This window comes from Solanum stenotomum, chromosome 7, assembly GCF_019186545.1.
Source record: "Solanum stenotomum isolate F172 chromosome 7, ASM1918654v1, whole genome shotgun sequence".
In the NCBI taxonomy this organism is placed as follows: domain Eukaryota; kingdom Viridiplantae; phylum Streptophyta; class Magnoliopsida; order Solanales; family Solanaceae; genus Solanum; species Solanum stenotomum.
Window position 1 is genome coordinate 10,851,418 of NC_064288.1, and position 21,858 is coordinate 10,873,275.

Sequence of the window (21,858 nt, forward strand, 5' to 3'; positions counted from 1 at the left end):
TTGTTGTACTTGAGCTGAGGGTCCTCCGGAAACAGCCTCTCTACCTCCACGAGGTAGTGGTAAGGTCTGCGTACACTCTACCCTCCCCAGACCCCACTTAGTGGGATTTCACTGGGTATGTTGTTGTTGTTGTTGTATATAGATATGCATCCGTCAAATATGTACGTACATCCTGGTCCAATAGAGTATGATGTATTAAAAATTCAAGTTCATCATCGTTCCGAAGGAATTTGAAACGGTAGCTTAAGGGAAGAGAATTCTTGCTTATATATGAGTCGCGGTGATATTGAATTTTGGCAACATATAAAATATCATCCTTTACATCCTCGCATTCGTCGGTATTTTAAAAAATTGTAGATTTCAAGGAATTCTTGATGTAGGATGTGTGCCATATGACTCCATATTAATTTTTACTTTAATTGAAAGGTGGCGTCCAGAAACGCATACATTTCACATGCGAACTAGCGATGCTACCATAACTTTAGAAGATGTAGAAATTTTGTTCGAAATGGTAATAGATGATAGTCCTATAATTTTAAATGGCGCTGATACTTTAGGAGTTTTGGGTAGACAAGAAATGATGTTTGAATTAACGGGATGGTCACCCGATAATGATTGTTTTTCTGGTGTTAGTAGATTGTTAACATATAAATTAATTGAGCATATTGAAGGTTTAGATGATATTATTGATCATTCAACTGAGCATGAGGTGCAACAAATGTTTAGATTATATTTATTATGGTTATGTGGTGGATCAATATTTTCAGATAAATCTAATAATAATCTTAATTTAGACATTTTGATTGACATGAAAAATTTAAATGTAATGTCAACACAAGCATGGGGAGCTGCTGCATTATCATATTTGTATAATTGTTTATGTCGTGCATCAATGAAACAATCAAATGGAGTTTGTGAATTTCTCTCTTTAATGCAGATATACATTTTTTTCAATTATTTTTTATATACTAGTAATATTCACTTTTAAATTTAGTTGTATTCTAAGAAATATTGAATTTTATTTTATTGTAGATTTGGGCATGGAACATATTATTCCCCTGCAACCATTACCGAAATCTCTAAGAACCAACCAACTTGAGGTTTTAACTGCGCTTGCACGTAAATGGACGCGACGTAGAAATCATCAAAAAATAGATGTTGACTAGTTGACAGAATTTTTTTTTAAAAAAAAATTCACCAATATCACTGCCAAGGTAGCGATTTAAAAAAAAAATTACAATTAGATGTTGACTAGTTGGCAGAAATTTATAAAAAAACAATCAAAACAATTATTTTTTAAAAAAAATATAGTTCCACCAAAATCGCTGCCTTCAAAAAAAAACTCCACAAAATTTATAATTACGCTGCAACAGCAGCGATTTAAAAAAAAATTAACGCCAAAAAATATATATATTTGTTTTTATAATAACGCTACGATTTTAATTTTTTTTTAAAAAAATCGCAAAAACGCTGCATGTCCAGCGATTTTCTGAAAAAATAAAAAAATTCCACCAAAATAAAAAAAGAAAGTTTTTTACCATTAGATATTGACTAGTTGACAGAAATTTCAGGAAAAAAAAATCAAAAGAATATTTCTACCAAAATCGCTGCCAAGGTAGCAATTTTTTTTTCTTAAAAAAACTAGTTCCACATTTCAAGATATATTTTTTTATATATAAAAAAGCTGTCAAAAGGCTAAAAATAGCTACCTTGGTAGCTTTTTAGTTAAATTTTTCTCTTTTTTTTAAATTCGTTCTCTTCAAANGCCGTTTAGGGGAGTAAATAAAGTTGAGGCGCTGATAAGAAGGAAGTATCCGCTAAAGTACGATACTAGTAGTGACAGGAAAACATGATAAAGATAATCTAGTTCATAATGATCTAATATGAATTTAATCAATTATGAATATGATAGGAAGGAATAATTTAAAATAAAAAATCTGCATGATAAAGAACATGACTACTTACGTTCATAATGAAATGATAAAAAACTATGAAACTTTAATATTATATATACTTAAAGATATAAAAATAATTGAATTAAGAAGGATCATATGGGAAAAAATATTTAATGAGAACGAATCGGAAGATATATTAAACCAACAATGGTATGAAATAGACTTACATGATTTAGACTACGAATGAATAGAATGGTACGATTTAGAAATAAATTCAGACTAAAATGAACTACGAATATTTACAATATTGGACAGAATCTATGAAAGATGTAAAATTATTAGAACAATTAATGAAGGAAAATTTATATATGTACCAAGGCAGATATTTTTTTTTATATAAAAAAGCTACCAAAAGGCTGAAAATAGCATCCTTGGTAGCTTTTTAGTTAAATTTTTTTCTTTTTTTTAAATTCGTTTCTCTTCAAAAAAAAATTTTAAAAAATCATGTTTCTTAATTATTTTTTTCATTTTGAAAATGAGGCAGCAATTTTATTAAAAAATAATTTTTTTAACAGAAATCGCTGAAAAGGCAACCTAATTCGACACCGATTACAGTTCGTGCCTCATTTTAATGATTTCTACGGCGAGTCCAAATTTTTGGGTGGAATAAGGCTGCCTGTCAGTGATTTTTAAAAATAATAATTGTTCTTTCATAAATCTTTAAAAAACAATTAAGAAAATATTTTCAATTTTTTATTTAATTTTTAGTAAAACGCTACCAAGGCAGTGATTTTTCAAAAAAAGTTTTTACAAAATAGCTGTCAATTTTTTTTCTATGAAAGCGCTGCCACAGCAGCGATATTAGTTGGAGGACAAAAAATTAGAGTTAAATAATTGCTGTTGTGTCAGCGATTTTAGTGAAAACAAAATTGGACAAAAATCGCTGCCTTGGCAGCGATTTTTATTTTTAACGGAGTAAACGGCGTTAATATGTGTCAGAGGAAAATCGCTCCGCCCTTTTGGTTTAAAAAAAATATGATGTGCCCTTTTGAAATTTTTGGCAATTTTTTTGCCCTTTTGGCTCCGGACTCTTGTTTTAATGGCTAAATTCGATTATAGTAATGCCTCCACTATTATTCAAATCTTCAATACACTCTCTACTGAATCAGGTCAAAAATAAAATTTGCGAAATCAAAAGTCATTTTTTCAAACAATGTTCCCGCTAATGAAAAATATAATCTTTCTACTATTCTCAACATTCATCAATCTACTAAAGTAGAAAAATATTTAGGATTGTCAATTACTATCTACCACCCTAAAAGTTTTGACTATCAATACATTATCAATTGCATGAACTACAGATTCAACGGTTGGAAAAATGCGACTATTTTCTTTGGCAGGTCGCACAACCCTTATAAAGTTAGTTCTTGCTTATATATCTATTTATGCTATGCTATGCATTTTAAACTATTACCCCAATTGCCCGTGAACATATCGACCATATTCAAAGAGACTTTCTCTGGGGCTCCTCTAACGAGAAGAGCAAAATCCACCTTGCTAATTGGATACCTTCACTCTCCCTAAATATATGGGTGGTCTTGACCTCTTCAAAACTACTGGTAAAAATATTTCTTTTATCACTCCCCTCTTTTGGTGATTTAAGAATAATAACAATCAACTATGGGTTAAAGTCCTTACCAATAAATATCTTTTGTCAAGGAATTGCCGTCTACCTTAAAACTAAAGCCTAATGATTCCTATATATGAAAAAGTCTCACACGTACTCAAGCCTTTTTCTCTAAAGGAGTATCCTAGAGAGTGGGAAATGAATAGTATCAACCTTTGGAGTGATAAACTACGATCAGAATCTTAGAGCCCTTTAACACGGAATGACCAAAATATGAAAGTTCCCGACATTCTTACCAGAAACACTTGGAACCTGTCAAGCCTCTCTTTATCTTACCTTAATTATTCTATCCTTGACGCCATTCATAATACTTCCACTCAAAGCTCCGATCCAAAAATAGATTTGAACCTAACTTCCAATAGGACTTTCTCAACAAAAAAAGTGCCTACAATCTGTACCTTGGAGATTCCTTCAAAAATAATACTCCTCCTTCTTTTCATCTAAATTGGGTTTGGAAAAGTCATACTATCAATAAAATTAAATATTTTCTTTGGCTCCCCATTACTAATAAACTTCCATTTCCCTCCAACATCCATAATATTACTTTCTACTAACTTGAGTACCTTCACCTAGCCACCATTAAAAACACAGGTAATCAGAGAATTACTTCCCCTGTATTGCGGCATCCTCCACAACGAGGTTACATAAAACTTAATATAGATGGTTCTTACGACCCAACATCCAAGAATAGGGGAACGAGAGGCCGTATGCTGAGATGAAAAGAGCTACTGGATTGTGGGCTTCTCAACCTATATTGAAGTTGGAAATGCATTACGGGCAGAAATATTAGCCCTACTACATGGGATACAACTAGCTCAATCAAGGAATCTCATTCCAATAGTAATAGAGATAGACTCTCAAGTACTCTGAAACTCTTTAAAACAAGACAATGCCTTATTCTCACATATATTTGATGATTGCAGGTCCATAATCCAAGCACTGGCACAGTTAATACGTTCCTAGGAAAGCTAATATGGTTACAGTTATGCTGGCAGACTATGGACAGAAGTCTCGAAGACGCAAACTGAAAACCTATAAGTCATATGTGTTTGAAGCATCGCTCTCGCTTTGTTACTACTAATCTTGATAGAGATGCTTGTGGAACTGATTATCTTAGACCAATTCCTAATTGTATGTCTTTAGATGAACCTTATTAAATAAATAAAATATCCCTTTTTCAAGCAAAAAAAAAAAAGAACTTATAGCACATAGTGGCTGAGAAGTATGCAGGTGATTCAAGGCCTCTTTAATTTGAACAGCTTCAGATAACTTCATATCCTCAATCTGCACTCTGCACTTTTTCACTATTCTCGAAACTCTCTGTGATAAAACTCTCATCATCCTTGTGAGAATCAAGAAAGTACATAGTCAAATATCACTAGACATTTCTGAGGTCCTTGAGGCAGTACGAGATTCGTGTCCATCCAAGACAGTGCCTACTAAAAATGAGAATGGAAGTTTCTAATCTAATTCATCTTCCTTAAATTGTTTTGGGGTTTTTTTGGAAAGCTCTCAGGTAATTGGAATTGATATAATTACTAGCGTAGTAATTACCATCCTAATAATTATACAACCTACTAATTTGTAACACCTCGAAAATTGGAAAGTTGAAAAGGAAAGGAAAAGTTTAGTTTTGGCATTGAAGCTGGTTCTATGAGTCCTATCTATGGACTATAGGAAGTCCTACAGACCATAGGAAGGAAGTCATATATGTGGAGTTGAGTTTTTGAAATTTCATATTTTTAAAGTTTGACCTATGACTTGACAGGATGAACCATAGGAATTTGGACGAGCTGTAGATGACATTCGTAGGAAGGATTCAGAGATTCGATGTAAGACCTTATACCTACGGAAAGATTTGATGGGTCATTGTTTCTAATATGGGTCGTAGTAGGGGTCTCGTGGCAAGGATCCAGACTTAGTGAAATTTTGAACTTGAACTTCGAAAGGAGTCTACAAACCATAGACTAAGGGACGATTCATAGATAATATAGTTTTATATGAATTGCATGAATTTTGGATTTCTGAAGTTGGTCCTACGATTTATCAGTACGGGCTGTAGAAGGTTCGATAGATCGTAGGTACAACCCGTAGATCACTCTGACAGTTCTTTCTTAACTACATCGTTTTGACCCTAATCTGAGTCCTATAACTACCTTTCTATTCCTAATTCTACCCTAAAGTCTCTCATTCTCTCAAATTCCCAAAGTCAATCCAAGTTCATCCTCTCCAATTATCTCTCAAGTTCAAGGAAGAAATATAGGGGTTCAAGCTTCAAGTCTCATTTTTCCTTCATTGCTTTTGGTCTTTGATCATCAAGGTATGTGGGAATTCACCAATAAATTTCATTTATCCATAGAGTCCCAAAAGATTTCTAAGTTTTCAATTCAATTTCACCTAAATTGATTAGGGTTTCATCCAATTCTACATGGGTCCTATCTGCTATGATTCAATTGTTTGAGTTTAATCTTATTATGAATGATTTGATTCAATTACATGTTTTTGAATCTATTTCATATGGACTCATGCATTATCCATGATTTTTACTATGAATTTATAAAGATATAAATTTATGAAGATGTGAATATATGAAGATATGAATTTATGAAGATATGAGTTTATGAAGAAAGTTATGAACTTATGAATGATGATTTATGAAAAATATGTTTTATGAATTAAGGTTGCTTTAAGATAAACATTAATGAAATTGTGAAAGGTTTTCTCATATATTAAGAAATCATGATTGGTGAAAGATTTTCTCACACATGTATTAATCATGATATAAGGAGCTACTCTATGATGACTTAAGCTTGGATTAGTGACCTAATTGTGTTTTTCCATGTGTGGTGATATGTTTATGAATATGACTATTCCGTTGGGATTTTTTCTTAGCACCAACAGTACATTGAGATGGAAGATCTCCCTTTAATAGAAGTCGGGTCTCAAGTAATAATCTCCTTGTCCCTAACTATGTGCCCCGTAGGATTTGTCTTAGAAAGACATATCTAATGGATCCACCTAATCTAGAAGTTTATTGTCCTTACATTGGCAAGTAGGACATAGCTAATGGTTTTTTCGATGTGGGAGCAAGACACCGGATTCCATGCTATAGCTCACATGGTCTATGTTGGTTAACGGTAAATATCCCACAAAATGAACAAAGTTACTTTCAAAGATTTTATGAAGCTTTCATTATAATTTTAAGATGCATTGACCATGTTCTTTAAAGATTTAACTATGTTTTATCTTGGTCATACATATCATGTTTTCCTTCATGTTCCCTTAAGATCATGTTTCATGTTTTCATGCATTTTCCATACTTAGTACATTTCATGTACAAATGCATATTTGTGCCTACATTATTTAATAATGTAGGGTATGTCACTTCTCCTCTTCCCGCTTGTGGCTAGTTGATTGATTGACGTTGAAGATCATTTGGAAAGTCCTCATGTTCTGAGGACCATGTCATCTTTATTATGCTTTCTTCTATCTTTAGTTTTAGGATGAATGTACGTGGTGTATGTGTTACGTCCCAACCATTCTTTTGATGTATTAGATTGACTTCTCAAGACTATGATTAGACTTTCACTTTTATGTCAAACTCTTTTATGATATGAGACGTATTGCTTAATTTCTCGTACTTTCTATCATGTTGTGTTGTATGTATGTCAAGCGGCTTGTGTAGGGCCTCTTGGAGTCTTATATGCCATGTCACGTCTAGGGTGTACTTTGGGTCATGACATAATTACACTGACATGTTTGTTTGTCATGGTGTAATTAGACATGTACTGTTTGGATGCATAATTGCAATCATAAAATTATAGCTATTTTTAGAAATAAAAGTTAATTATTTAAAAGTTAAATTAGACAAATAAGAAACTTTATAAATGTTATTAAATTTATGGAAAAGGGCCTAAAATACCTTTAAACTATTGTAAATGGTACAAAACTACCCTCCATCCACCTATTGGCTCTCCAATACCCCTGACATCCACCTATTGACTCCCAAATACCCTTCTATCCACCTTTGGGTCCAATATTGACCACTTTTATAGCGGATTATCATTTAAATAATTTTTTAAATATGTGGCGACCATCTATTGGTTACAATTTAATTACTTAAATTAATTTACAAACTCACCCATTACTAATTATACCCAACCCAAATTGACTACACTCGACTCAAGTTAACTATACCTGACCCAAATTAACTACATGCGTACCAAATTACATTTACCCCCACCGATTAAAATGAATACACCCTTCATTCTCATTATTTCACTTCCTCTCCCAACCTTACTTCCCCAATATATTATCTTACAATCTCAAAAAATACTACATAAATAGACTCATGTATCACCATAAAAAATCATGAGTGTTTTGGTGATTTTTTATGGTGATACACGTGTGTATTTAGGTAGTGTTTTTCGAGATTGTAAGCTATGGGGAAGAAGGTTGGAAGATGAAGTGAAATGTTGGGAATGAAGAGTGTATTTGTTTTAACGGTGGAGTAAATGTAATTTGGGACGGGTGTAATTAATTAATCTGGGTCGGATGTAGTTAATTTGGATCCGGTATAACTAATAATGGGAGAGTTTGTAAATTAATTTGAGTGATTAAATTATATCCAATAGATGGTCTCCATGTATTTAAAAAAATTATTTAAATGGCAATCCGTTATAAAAGTGGTCAATATTGGACTCAAAGATGGATGACAGGGGTATTTGGGAGCCAATAGGTGTATGGCAAGGGTATTTGAGAGCCAATAGGTGGATGGAGGGTAGTTTTGTACCATTTGCAATAGTTTAAGGGTATTTTAGGTCCTTTTCCGTTAAATTAAATATTTAAGATATATATTTTCTTTTGAAAATAAATTAATTAATAAACATATGTTCTTAACTAATATTATGAAAAAATAATTGTTTTACATTTTTCAAATTAATATATTTCAATTGAATTAATCATAAAAACTAAAAACACAAGATTTCTATGAACATCATGAAATCCGTGTTTGACAAAAAGATTAATATTATAAATGAAATGTCATAAATTATTAAAATATTTGACAAAAAGATAACTATCAAGTCTAATTAAAAAACAAATGACTTGCAATGTGCAGTCTCAAGTCAATACTGCTAAAACAAATGAAACTAAAAATATAACATATGTTCTAAATGCAAAACAAAAAATTTAACATATACTCTTATGTCAAATTCAACTTTACATACATGAATATGATTTAAAAGAACAAAAAAATGTTAGTCTATATTTTTACTCAATAATAAATTCTACTTTAATTTAAAAGTTAGAATACTTGCAAAATTATGCTAATGAAATAAATAAGGATGGCATACAAAAAAAAAGATAATACGAAAAATTGCATAAAATCAAATGAAGTAAAGGTTGAGAATGAGAAAGAAATGAAATATAAATAATATACAATAAAAATAAACTTTTAGAAAATTTTAGAATAATCAAATTAAAAAAAATTAAAAATAATAGAAATAGAAAATAAATTTATAAAATAAAATAAAAATAGAAATAAAAAGAAGAAATTTAAAAGTAATCAACTTGTAATTAAACCATGTAATTACCTGCAATTTATAATCCCTCCCTGAAAATCAGAGAGTGTAATTATCTTCTGCCAATTACACATGCTGACCAAGTAGTTACATGGCCAACTAAACAGGCCAAATAATATAATTACACTTAATCACACCAAATCTAATAATCAAACTGACTTTCCAAACAGGCCCTTAATAAAATGAGTAGATTTATTAACTACCCAATTTATCTGTGGGCTGAGTAGATAATTAAGAATTTTTTTTACTGATGATGAATCCAACAAAAAATAAGAAGGTGATTTGTTTTTTTATAGGTATGTAGTTTCACTTTTATTGAGTTTTTAATTATATTTTATTTTCCTTATGTTTGGAGAGAAAATGAAAATGATAATGTTTTTTTCCAAAATAATTTCCTTTCTTTTTCAGTTTTAGGGACTTTAACTAATATGTTAGACCTTAATAATTGAGAAGAAAATAGTCGATATTGGAAAATATTCTATTTTATAAAGGGTGTTAAATTATTTATTTCAAAATTTTGTTTGATATTCAGCATGATATTGTTTCCAATTCTCTTTGCATTTTGATTGCTTATCAACTTTTTTGACATATATATATATTAAAATAGAATGCTAGACATGCTGATGTGACATGCTTCTAAGGGCTAGAAAACTATTTATCTTTTTTGTAGTGTTTTTTGGCTATTTTTCAAATTTTAAAATACAAAAAAATCACCTAAATATTAAAGATAGTCATATTTAATTCTTTCTTTATCAATCATATTTAATTTATTTTACCATTAATGCTATTCTTTTTTTCTTAATATTTCTCATTTTCTTCTTTTTACTATTTTAATTTCTTTCCTAATGATATTTATATCATTTCTTTAAATCATTTTTTCCCCTTTTTAGTTCCTTTTTACTTCTTTTTCTAATTTATTCAATTCAAGAAACTTATATATCTATATAATATAAAGCTTTTTTTAAAAAAAAATTACGATTTTGTTACCTAAATATTTTCGTTTATGACACTTATAACATTTCCTTAAGTCACTTCTCTTCCTTTCTTTATTCTTTTATTTTATTTATTCAATTCAAGAAATTTATATCTCTATTTAGTATAAAGGTCTTTCTTTTATCTTTTTTATTTATGTTTTTCTTTACTTTTAAAATTTCACCTCCATAACTTATATCTATTAAACCTCTATTCTTAATAATATAATTAATTTCATGACTTTTAAGTTTTCATATTCATAACCCCCAACTATTAAATTATAAAATTTAAGATACTTTATGATATTTCTCCATTTTTGTCAATATAAATTTACAAGTTTTTTGTTTCATGAAATTTCAACTCATGATTATTTTTTATAGTTCATTATTCTTTGTAGTATTATTTTATTATCAAATCCATGTGTTAACTTGACACGATGAAGAAGACTCTTGAATGTTGATTAATTTGACAAAAAAAGGTATCGGCGAAGAGCTCAAAAAAGTGGGCACTTATTTTGTATACTAAATTACTTAAATACACAACACTTCTTTACCTATTCTCAATTTTTCCCTACTCTTTTACTAAAATACAAAAATTCCTTATTTTCCCCAATTCAACTTAATCAGATACTTTATTAGTTTAAGTATCCGCCCGTTATTAATTAAAGTATCCGCGCTGCTATATTAAGTATCCACACTGCTATATTATGTATCCGAAAAACACTAAAAAAAGAGATTTTTGGTAATTAATGAAAGAGTAGGGAAAGGAAGTAATTTCTTTCTTATACTATGTCATTTGCCTAATTTTTACTATTTTGTATTCTTATTTTTATCTATTTTCTTCTGATAAGATTCTAAGGAAGATGTGTGTGTGTGAGCACTTATTTTGTATTCTTATTTTTTATCTATTTTCTTCTGATAAGATTCTAAGGAAGAAGTGTGTGTATGTGTTTTCTCCATGTAACTTCTTTAGTTTGAATTTGTATAATTTTTCATTATTGTAAGTTTGTATTTTTGTTTAGATGCAAATTAGTTATTGTAACTTTGTCTGTAATAATACTAACTACTAAGCAATGTTCAACAATATTATAGTACAAAAAATTATTTATGTTTTTTTTAAAGATTTCACTATTTTGTCCATATAAAATTATAATTTTTTATTTCATGAAAATTCTACTCGAGATTATCCTTTTCATTTCATATTTGAACTCGTGTTTTCCGTGGTTTGATATTGTAATAAAGGTATACTCAATAAAGGGGACTCTTAGATGTTGATCAGTTAGTAAGAGGGAATGTTGACAAGAGCTCAAAAATTGTGCATTGATTCATTAATATTTTTTTATTAAAAAAAATCTATTTTCTTATGATTAAGGTCCTAATGAAGGTATGTGCATTGTGTTCTTTCCATGTAATTTCTTATGTTTTGAAGGTAAGAGTATTTTGTTTGTACATTCATTAGACGGAAATTAATTATTGTGACTTTGTCTTATGCTAATGACTATCAAGGTTCAAACATTATTATTGATAGATTAGAAAAATTATATATATATATATATACATCAATTGTTGAAATACGACCTTTTATGATTTTTTTTTACAGTACAAAGAATCATTTATGTATCTTATGATTAACATCCTAAGAAAGATGTGTTTTTGTTACTATAAAAAATTGCTATTAAGTAGGATAGAGGAAGGAAAAGAGAAAAAAGGAGAAAAAAATTAATAAAATATACAACAAATACTACAATAAAGGATAGAGGCAAAATTTAAAATATGGAATATTTATTTAGATAATGATGAAAAATAAGAGGAAAAATAACAACAATGAGTTGAATAAAATCGACACCTCTCTTTGACCAAGAATCCTATTTGTTTATTTATTTATTTTCACTATAATTCTATTTATTATTATTGTTGTTATTAGTATTATAATAAAAAAGAATTGTGTTAATGACAATTCCTGCATTCATTTTTATTCTTTATTGTAAAAATCAGAATGTCTATAAATAAAGACATTGTAATTTTTTTTAGAAATGATCACATTAGAGTTTGAAAATTGTGTATTAGTTTCATTTTTTTTCCTTCTTTTTCTTAATAATTAAGATTATAAGAATGATATTGCATTATTTATTTATGGGAAAAGGATCAAATATGCCCCTAAACTATTCGAAAAGATCTAGATATACCCTCCGCTTAAAGTTTGGCTTACTCATGCCCTCGCTGTCCAACTTTTTGTCTAGATATGCCCTTATGGGCATTAGTTGGCCAGCTGGAATTGCGACGTCATTTTTACATTACCACGTGACATTTATATTAAAAGGAAAAAGGGTCAAATATGCCCCTAAACTATTCGAAAAGGTCTAGATATACCCCCGTTTAAAGTTTGGCTCACTCGTGCCTTCACCACTCAACTTTTTCCATAAATATGCCCTTATGGGCGTTAGTTGATACGCTGGAAATATCCAGCTCATTTTCCCTTTATTTAAATGCCAAATGGAATTGTCACGTCACTTTAAATTACCACGTGACATTTTTATGAAAATGGAAAGGGATCAATTATGTCCCTAAAATATTCGGACCCATATCCGAATTAGGAAAATGAGCTGGATATTTCCAGCGTATCAACTAACGCCCATAAGGGACTATTTATGCAAAAAGTTGAACGACGAAGGCATGAGTGAGCCAAACTTTAAACATGGGGTATATCTAGACCTTTTCAAATAGTTTAGGGGCATATTTGACCCTTTTGCCTTTAATATAAATGTCACGTGGTAATGTAAAAATGACGTGACAATTCCAGCTGGCCAACTAACGCCCATAAGGGCATATTTAGACGAAAAGTTGGATGACGAGGGCATGAGTGAGCCAAACTTTAAATGGGGGGTATATTTAGACATTTTCGAATAGTTTAGGGGTATATTTGACCCTTTTCCCTTTATTTATTTATATTCTCTCCATAATTTTCTTTGTTTTATATTTTACACGAATATTTTTTATTAGTGTAAGTTTATAATTTTTTGGTCCAAATTAACAACTTATAATTTTGTTGGAAGTCATATAACTACTGACCAAACATTTCTCTTTGTGAAATCACTTATACATCGAGATATATATATATAATATTATAAATATGTCTTCTATCAATATCATATTTTAATAAAATTATTGACATCTTATCATCTTTTTAACAGCACAAAGCGCGAATAACTTCCCTAATTTTATTAGTAATGCTCCATTTTACTTTCTTTACTAAGTTCTCACCTACTTTTTTTCTTCGATTTTATTACTTGAACAATTATTTATGACTTTTATGGAATAGGAAAATAGAGAAGGAGGTTAACTAAAGAGTATACTGTATAAAATATCTATCGCTTTTATGAAATGACTTTTTTCTTTTTTGGTGTTTTCTTGGTAAGGGTTAGTGTTTTAATTAATTTTATAACAAATTCATCGAAAAATGGTATCAGAGTTATGGATAATAAGAAACATAGTAAGAAACATACTAGTAGAGAGATAAGAAAATTAAGAAGAAAATTAAACAAATTATATCCGGAATATAAACAACTTAATATCACAAAAGCTGATAATGAAAAATTAGATAAATTAATAGATAATATATCTAAAATAGAATATAAATATATTCAATATTTAAAAATACAATGAATAACGAGAATAACGAATATAGACAAAAACTTACTGAAATAATTATAGTAAAATGACGAGAATTAACACATAGACAAAGTAGACTTAACAGTAGTATATTTGCAGGAACTTGTCACAAATCTATAATAGCACAAAGAAAGACTATTTTATATTTAGAAATACAAATAAATAACTTAGAATATAAACTACAACATAATTTATAAATGAATAAAGAAGAATATGCAATAGATGAAAAAACACACGAAAACTATGACGGATTAAAAATAAAGATAATATTTTCTAATCTAGGAAGAAGATATAAGAAAATAGGTGATAATATAAGTTTAATGTTAGAAAAAGAAACGGTAAAACTAGAAGATAGTTTAACTGCTATGGTAAGAATAACAAAAGAAAATGAAGAAATAGATAGAAGAACGGAAATTGAAAAAATAAAACAACAAGCAAAAAAGGAAGTACAACAATTAGAAGAAGTAAAAAATACTAAAATAATAGAGCTAGAAAAAGAGCTAGCAATATTAAAAGAAATGTATGAAATTAAACAAAAAGAAAAAGAACAAAAAACAAAATTAGCAAATGAGATAATTAAAATTAAAGAAAAATTGCAATTACAAGATGAATTAGAAGAAAAAGAAGAAAATAACCAAGATAATCTACCCGAAATAAGAGTTGATGAAATAAACGATGATGATCTAGAACAACATTCGGAAACAAGTGAAACATATACGGAACTTTTAGCAAATATAGATAATACGAAGAATTTAGAAATAAATGCAGAAGACGTAGACATGGACGAAAAACCTAGCACATCAGGAGTAAAAAACCCAGAAAATTTTAATCCAAAATATTATAATAAAAATTATGAACAATATAATAAAGAAAAAACTACATGGGATAAAAGATTAAATAAAAAATGGACGCCCAAACCAATAACTGGACAACATGAATTTTTAGATTTAGACTGTGTAGCAGACATAAATAAAACAATCCAATTATGGGTAGGATACATATCAAAACAATTAATAGATAACAAGATAGTAATAGCAGAGGCACCAGGATACATAGAAAGAACAATTATAGGAACAGTAAAATTATGGCTACAAAATTTAACAAATGAAAGCTTAACAACTTTAAGAAATAATAAAAAATTTGATGGTGAAATAGCCACTACAACCATGGAAATATTATATAAATACGAAATAGCTATAAGAAATGAATTTAGTAGTATGACAACAGAGGTAGAAGAACAAAATAAAGAAAAAATCATAAATCGGAATCTAATGACAAAATTAGCAATATGTAATATGTGTTACATAGATGAATATACATGTGCATTTAGAGAATACTATTATAAAGGAACATATAGCATAGAAGAAAGTAAAGAAATAAGAAAATTATATTTTACAAAATTACCAGAACCTTTTAATTCAAAAGTAATAAAAAGTTGGAATGAAGCAGAATTAACAGATACCTTAGGAGCTAGAATAAAATTCTTACAACGATGGTTTATGGAACTATGTGAAAAACATAAAGAAGAAATAAAAATGGAAAAAATATTAGTAAAAAACTTGGCATGTTGCAAAAATAAGACAACACCTCAATTTGGTTGTACGGATAGGTATTATAAAAATAAAAAGAAATATAATAAAAAATACAGATCAAAATATAAATATAAAAAACCAAGAAGAAGGTACTATGTAAAAAATTACAAAACCAAAAGACCATATAGACCAAAAAGAAAACTAACGGAATGTACTTGTTATAATTGTGGAAAATTAGGACATATAGCTAGAGATTGTAAATTACCTAAAAATCCAAAGAAAAAACAAATATCAGAAATAATAATAGACGATGAAAAATATACGCAGATAGAATACATAGATTATGAATTAGAAAGTGAAGATAGCATATATGAAATATCAGAAAATGAAATAGATAATGACATAGAAATAGAATCAGATAATGAATTCTATAATATAACAAATGACTGAAGCAGACATACAAATAATAAATAAAGAAGAACATCAAGACGAAGAATCTTTAGAACAGAAAATAATATTTGATAATAGTATATTTGAACAAATAAAAGGAAAAGAATTAGACCTAAGCGTAGAAAAAATATTCGAAATACCAACAATAAGAAACTGGTTTAAACGACAAAAAGAAGAATATTATGTAGTAAGTCAAAGAGAACATATCATAGATTGCAAATACACCAAAGGAAAGGCTAAAATACCAATAATAAACAAACGAATAATAAATAAAGAAATACAAGATATTAAGGCTAAAAATTCAATTAAATATGTACATTTAGGAGGAACAGAAATACTAATAAAAGCATGTTTTAGAGAAGGAATAAATACACCCATAGAAATATATTTAGCGGATGATAGAATTATACAACCTATAGAAAAAGGTATAATAAGTGAAGTAAAAGGTAACCTCATATACCAAAAATTTAAATTTATAATAAGTGCTAACTACTCAGTAGCAATAAATGACAGAAACATAGATAAATCACTAGTATTATATTGGAGAATGTCAGGGATGGAATTAGCCTCGGGAAGTAAAATATTTACAGCTAGATGTAAAAACTTATATGTTTTAACAACAAAACATAAAATAACAGCAAAAAATAAAATAAATAAAATAAAAATAGAAAATCCTTTTGAAAGGATAGTTACAGTCATAGATAATAATGACTAACGAAATTGATATAGAAGAAGATTTGGAAATAGTAAAAGAAAGACTAAGTACATAAAAAAGAATAAATAATGAGATACCCCAAATGTCATAAAAAATGAGTAACTCAAGAAGAATAGATAAAACCCCACAAAAATCAATGGAGGAAGAAATAAAACCACATCATTATTATATAACGGGAATAATGGAACAACGAAAATATTTAATATTAATAAATACAGGACTAGAAGAAAACTATATTACAAGAGAATTAGTAACGGAAGATGAAATAATAACTACTGAACAAATATGCCCCGAACTACCAAACGCATTAATGTATACCGAAGACACTACAGAAAAGGAAATAATCATTGGAGGCGTACCAATAGTAATAAAATTTAAAATATATCAAGGAGATGAAAATATCACTTTAGGAATAAAATGGCTAGAACAAGTAAAACCATATAATCTAGAAGACAAACAGTTAATAATAAACTATGAAAATAAAAGAGTAATAATAAAAAGGACTTTAGTATGATAAAAATATGAAAATATACATACTTGCAAAGATAATAATAGAGGGATATTACAATAGATATTATACATCAATGATAGATACGGGAGCAGAAGCTAATATATGCAAATACAATTGTTTATCAGAAGATAAGTGGGAAAAATTAAAAACACCGATAGTAGTAACAAGATTTAATAATGAAGGAAGTATGATCACATATAAGGCAAAAAATATAAAAATACAAATATGGGATAAGATATTAACTATAGAAGAAATATATAAGTTTGAATTAACTACAAAAGATATGTTATTAGGAATGCCATTTTTAGAAAAATTATACCCACATATAATAACAAAAACACATTGGTGGTTCANACAACATAATGGATAAAAGGTAGTGAAAAAATTACACAAAAATTAGAAAATATAAAAGAAGAAGACCCTAAAATAGAATTAATTATATTCTCTATAGATAAAGTAAAAATAATCCAAGATAAGTTAGAATTATTATATAGTGAGGATCCTTTACAAGGATGGGAGAAACATAAAACAAAAGTAAAAATTGAGCTAATTGATAATAATAGTATAATAACCCAAAAACCATTAAAGTATAATTTTGATGATTTAACCGAATTTAAGATACATATAAATGAATTACTAGAAAAAGGATATATACAAGAAAGCAATAGTAAGCACACAAGCCCGACATTTATCGTAAATAAACATAGTGAACAAAAAAGAGGAAAAAGCAGAATGGTTATTAATTATAGAAACTTAAATGCAAAAACTAAAACATATAATTACCTGACACCAAATAAAATACTAAAGATAAAACAAATACAAGGATATAGTTATTTTAGCAAATTTGATTGTAAATCAGGATTTTACCACTTAAAGTTAGAAGAAGAATCTAAAAGATTTATAGCATTTACGGTACCGCAAGGATTTTATGAATGGAATGTATTACCATTTGGATATAAAAATGCACCAGGTAGATATCAACACTTTATGGATAACTATTTTAAACAACTAGAAAATTGCGTAGTATATATTGGTGATATATTACTATATTCCAAAATACAAGATGAACATATAAGATTATTAGAAAAATTTATACATATTATAGAATATTCAGGCATAAGTCTAAGTAAAAAGAAAGCAGACATAATGAAAAAGCAAATAGAATTTTTAGGAATACAAATAGATAAAAATGGAATAAAAATGCAAACACACATAGTACAAAAAATAATTAACTCAAATGAACAACTAGATACGAAAAAGAAATTACAATCATTTCTAGGACTAGTAAATCAAGTAAGAGAATACATACCAAAATTAACAGAGAATTTAAAACCATTACAACAAAAATTAAAGAAAGATATCGAATATCAGTTTGATAAAAAAGACCAAATACAAATACAAAAGGTAAAATTATTATATAAAAAACTTACCTAAACTATACTTTCCAGATGAAAACAAAAGATTTACCTATATAATAGAATCAAATGCGAGTGAAAAAAGTTATGGAGGAATATTAAAGTACAGGTATGATGGCAATACGATATAACATCATTGCAAGTATTATTCAGGAACATTTAATAATACAGAAATAAAATGAGAAATAAATAGAAAATAATTATATTCAGTATATAAGTGTTTATTATCATTTGAACCATATATTGTATATAACAAATTCATTATAAGAGCAGATAATACACAAGTAAAATAGTGGCTAACAAGAAAAATACAAGATTCGGTAACAACAAAAGAAATAAGGAGATTGGTATTAAATATATTAAATTCTACATTTACAATTGAAGTAATAAAAACTAATAAGAATGTTATTGAAGATTACCTATCACGACAAAGCTACTCAGAGTGAGACTGAGGAAGAAGATACAATTGAAAAGATACTCAAAGCTATTACTACACTTTGTACAAAAGTGGATAGTATGAACAACAAGATACAAAAGCTAAAAACTAATGAAGATAATCTGAAATCTAAAGCTAGTATAAGTCAGCAGCATGACTATAAAAATGCGGAGCTATGTCTATCGGAAGACAAAAAAAATCCAGAGCTAAAAGGTGACGTTGGGAAACACCTAAAAATCCATAACATTTGTTTAAATACAGCTGCAGGTACAAGCCAACGAGTTAGTGAAAAACATAAGAACTCAAACTTAAACCAGATATTCGAAAAATCATTTACCTCAAGGCCAACACAAAAAACATATTGACTATAGAACCACAAACTTCTACATACGCAGATAGCCTATACCATGACAAAATGACATATAACCATATTACGCGAACCTATATAGAAAATATATTCAAAATCCAAACATTTTTAAATCTTAAACCCAGATCTACTACAACCCAAGAACCCAACTAGGATTATTTAACCCAAAAATTACAAGGTTATAATAAACTAATTGCTCAGCCAAAAACTAACGCCAACTTAGTAAGGACATGTTACAACTATGGACTATTAAATACAGTATATACTTATGACGGAGAGGAACTAAGTGGAATACCAGAACTACATAAAGCATTTATTACATATAAGAGAGTTACTAAGGGAAATTTATTCTATGTAAAATTTTATACGGCAACAGCAGAGATATTATACGAAGAAATAAAACCTCCGATACAAGTGGTAAAGATAGGACTAACAAAAGATATGGTAATACCGGAAAATATCGAACAGCAACCAGAGATACAAAAAAGTGAGATACCCAATTTTTATGCCAATAAGAGAATAATTGGTATATCAACCATCATACAAGAACTAGCAAATAATTATTTAAACGGAAACGCTATATGGAGTTACTATGCAAGAGATCAGTTAATGATTTATTCCAATTCAAGGGAGCTAAGGAAAGCAGATATGGATGAAGTCCAAAGATGAATTTTATCATTGCTAAAACCAGAGGAACGACCTACGACAAGAGCACTAAAGCAAGATTTATTTCAACAGAGTTATTAACCAGATATTGCAAACTAATTGGACACAAATACCCTGCTCACATATGTTCGAAATGCAACGGTGAAGATAACATAATTCCAGATGTCGATTTAGAGTAAAAGAAGACGATGAAGATAAGATGCAGACAAGACAAGATAAGATATGGACAAAATAAAAAAAGATAAGATGGCAGACAAAGTGGTAGAAAAGATAAAGGAAAGTTAAAGTTTTTTGACTAAATTATGTAAAATAACGTGACAATGTAAATTATTAGTCAGCATTATTATTGTAAGAAAGACAAGGTAGTGTAAAATAGTCAATAAGTGTAAAATTATGCATGTGCATATTAAGGACAAATGTAAAAGTTAGGAGACAAGGTTGTAAATAAGTCTTAATAAGATAGTAGTAGATTAGAATAGGAAACTATTCATGAATAGTAGTAAATAGTAGTGGACAGATGTAAAAAACGTATTAGGATATGTGTTTAGAATAGTTAATTTGTATGTCTATATATAGACTCAGTCGTAAACATTGTAAGGCAGGCGAAGCCTAATATATAAAACACTCTTTTCAAAAAACTCTCTACAAAAATTAAATATTTAGATAAATGGAGCAACAATCTGAAATCCAATCAGATATTTCAGATAGCATGAATAAGCAAGAAGCAAAGGTATATTGTTCAAAAAATATGCAGAACTAATTTCATATATTCTTGAATATCATATATATGATTGAATAAATTTATGTTAGTTATTATGTATTAGAATTATTCGAATCATGATTTCTAGTTTATTAGCACACTGGAAACAGGGAGAAAACTTCTATACTATGACATCCTAATGTTGAAACTGGTAGGCGAGGAAAGCTGTTTAGGGGAGTAAACAAAGTTGAGGCGCTGATAAGAAGGAAATATCCGCTAAAGTACGATGCTAGTAGTGACAGGAGAACATGATAAACAGATAATCTAGTTCATAATGATCTAATATGAATTTAATCAATTATGAATATGATAGGAAGGAATAATTTGAAATAAAAAACCTGCATGATAAAGAACATGACTACATATGTTCATGATGAAATGATAAAAAACTATGAAACTTTAATCTTATATATACTTAAATATATAAAAATAATTGAATTAAGAAGAATCATATGGGAAAATATATTTAATGATGACGAATCAGAAGATATATTGAACCAACAACGGTATGAAATAGACCTACATGAATAATAGAATGGTATGATTTAGAAATAAATTCAGATTAAAATGAACTACGAATATTTACAATATTGAATAGAATCTATGAAAAACATAAAACTATTAGAACAATTAATGGAGGAAAATTTATATATGTACCAAAGAACCCAAGATATGTTATACCTAGAATATATCATAAATAATATTAAAGAGATATCAAGATTAAGACACTTAACAAAAGAATATTATAATAAAATCCTTAAAATAAATTACTCACCTACCACACTACTACCTACTACACTACTAAAAATATCATGAACCCTTCACCTATCAATAAGAAGAATTCCGCACTGAAAAATAAAAAAAAACATTTGTAAGACATTAATCAAAAGGTGAAATCACCAATTCAAGAATAGAAGAACAACATTCTTGAATGCTACTTGTTTTGTGACTTAGTTAAATCCCGAAGATAGAGTTGTTATTTACTCTTGTTTTAACGTTCTTTTATTTAAATAACAGAAGTAATTTTAGAGAGTAAAAAATTTACTATCTAATGAATACGTAGTAATATTTTTTTTCTAATATGTATTAGTCAAAGAGTAATAAAACACATGCACTAACAAATACCACAAACTCATGCAAAATAAGTAAAAGAAAATTATATGTTTAAAATTGTTTAAAAAGAGATCTTTTTAAAGAAATTT

The 21,858-nt window shown here is 28.5% G+C and overlaps 1 protein-coding gene across 1 annotated transcript; it reads left to right on the top strand.

Annotated features, from left to right (window-relative positions):
• Positions 1 to 454: 454 nt before the first annotated feature.
• On the top strand, positions 455 to 1,166 carry LOC125869630 (protein MAIN-LIKE 2-like). Its single transcript, XM_049550095.1, has 2 exons — positions 455 to 953; positions 1,048 to 1,166. Exons 1-2 carry the CDS (start codon positions 455 to 457, stop codon positions 1,164 to 1,166), a joined length of 618 nt encoding a protein of 205 aa, XP_049406052.1.
• Positions 1,167 to 21,858: the final 20,692 nt, after the last annotated feature.

Coding starts and splice junctions, on each gene's coding strand:
- LOC125869630 (XM_049550095.1), top strand. CDS start 455: ATGCGAACTAGCGATGCTACCATAACTTTAGAAGATGTAGAAATTTTG. Junction 954..1,047: donor GCAGATATACATTTTTTTCA/ATTATTTTTTAT, acceptor TGGGCATGGAAC/ATATTATTCCCCTGCAACCA.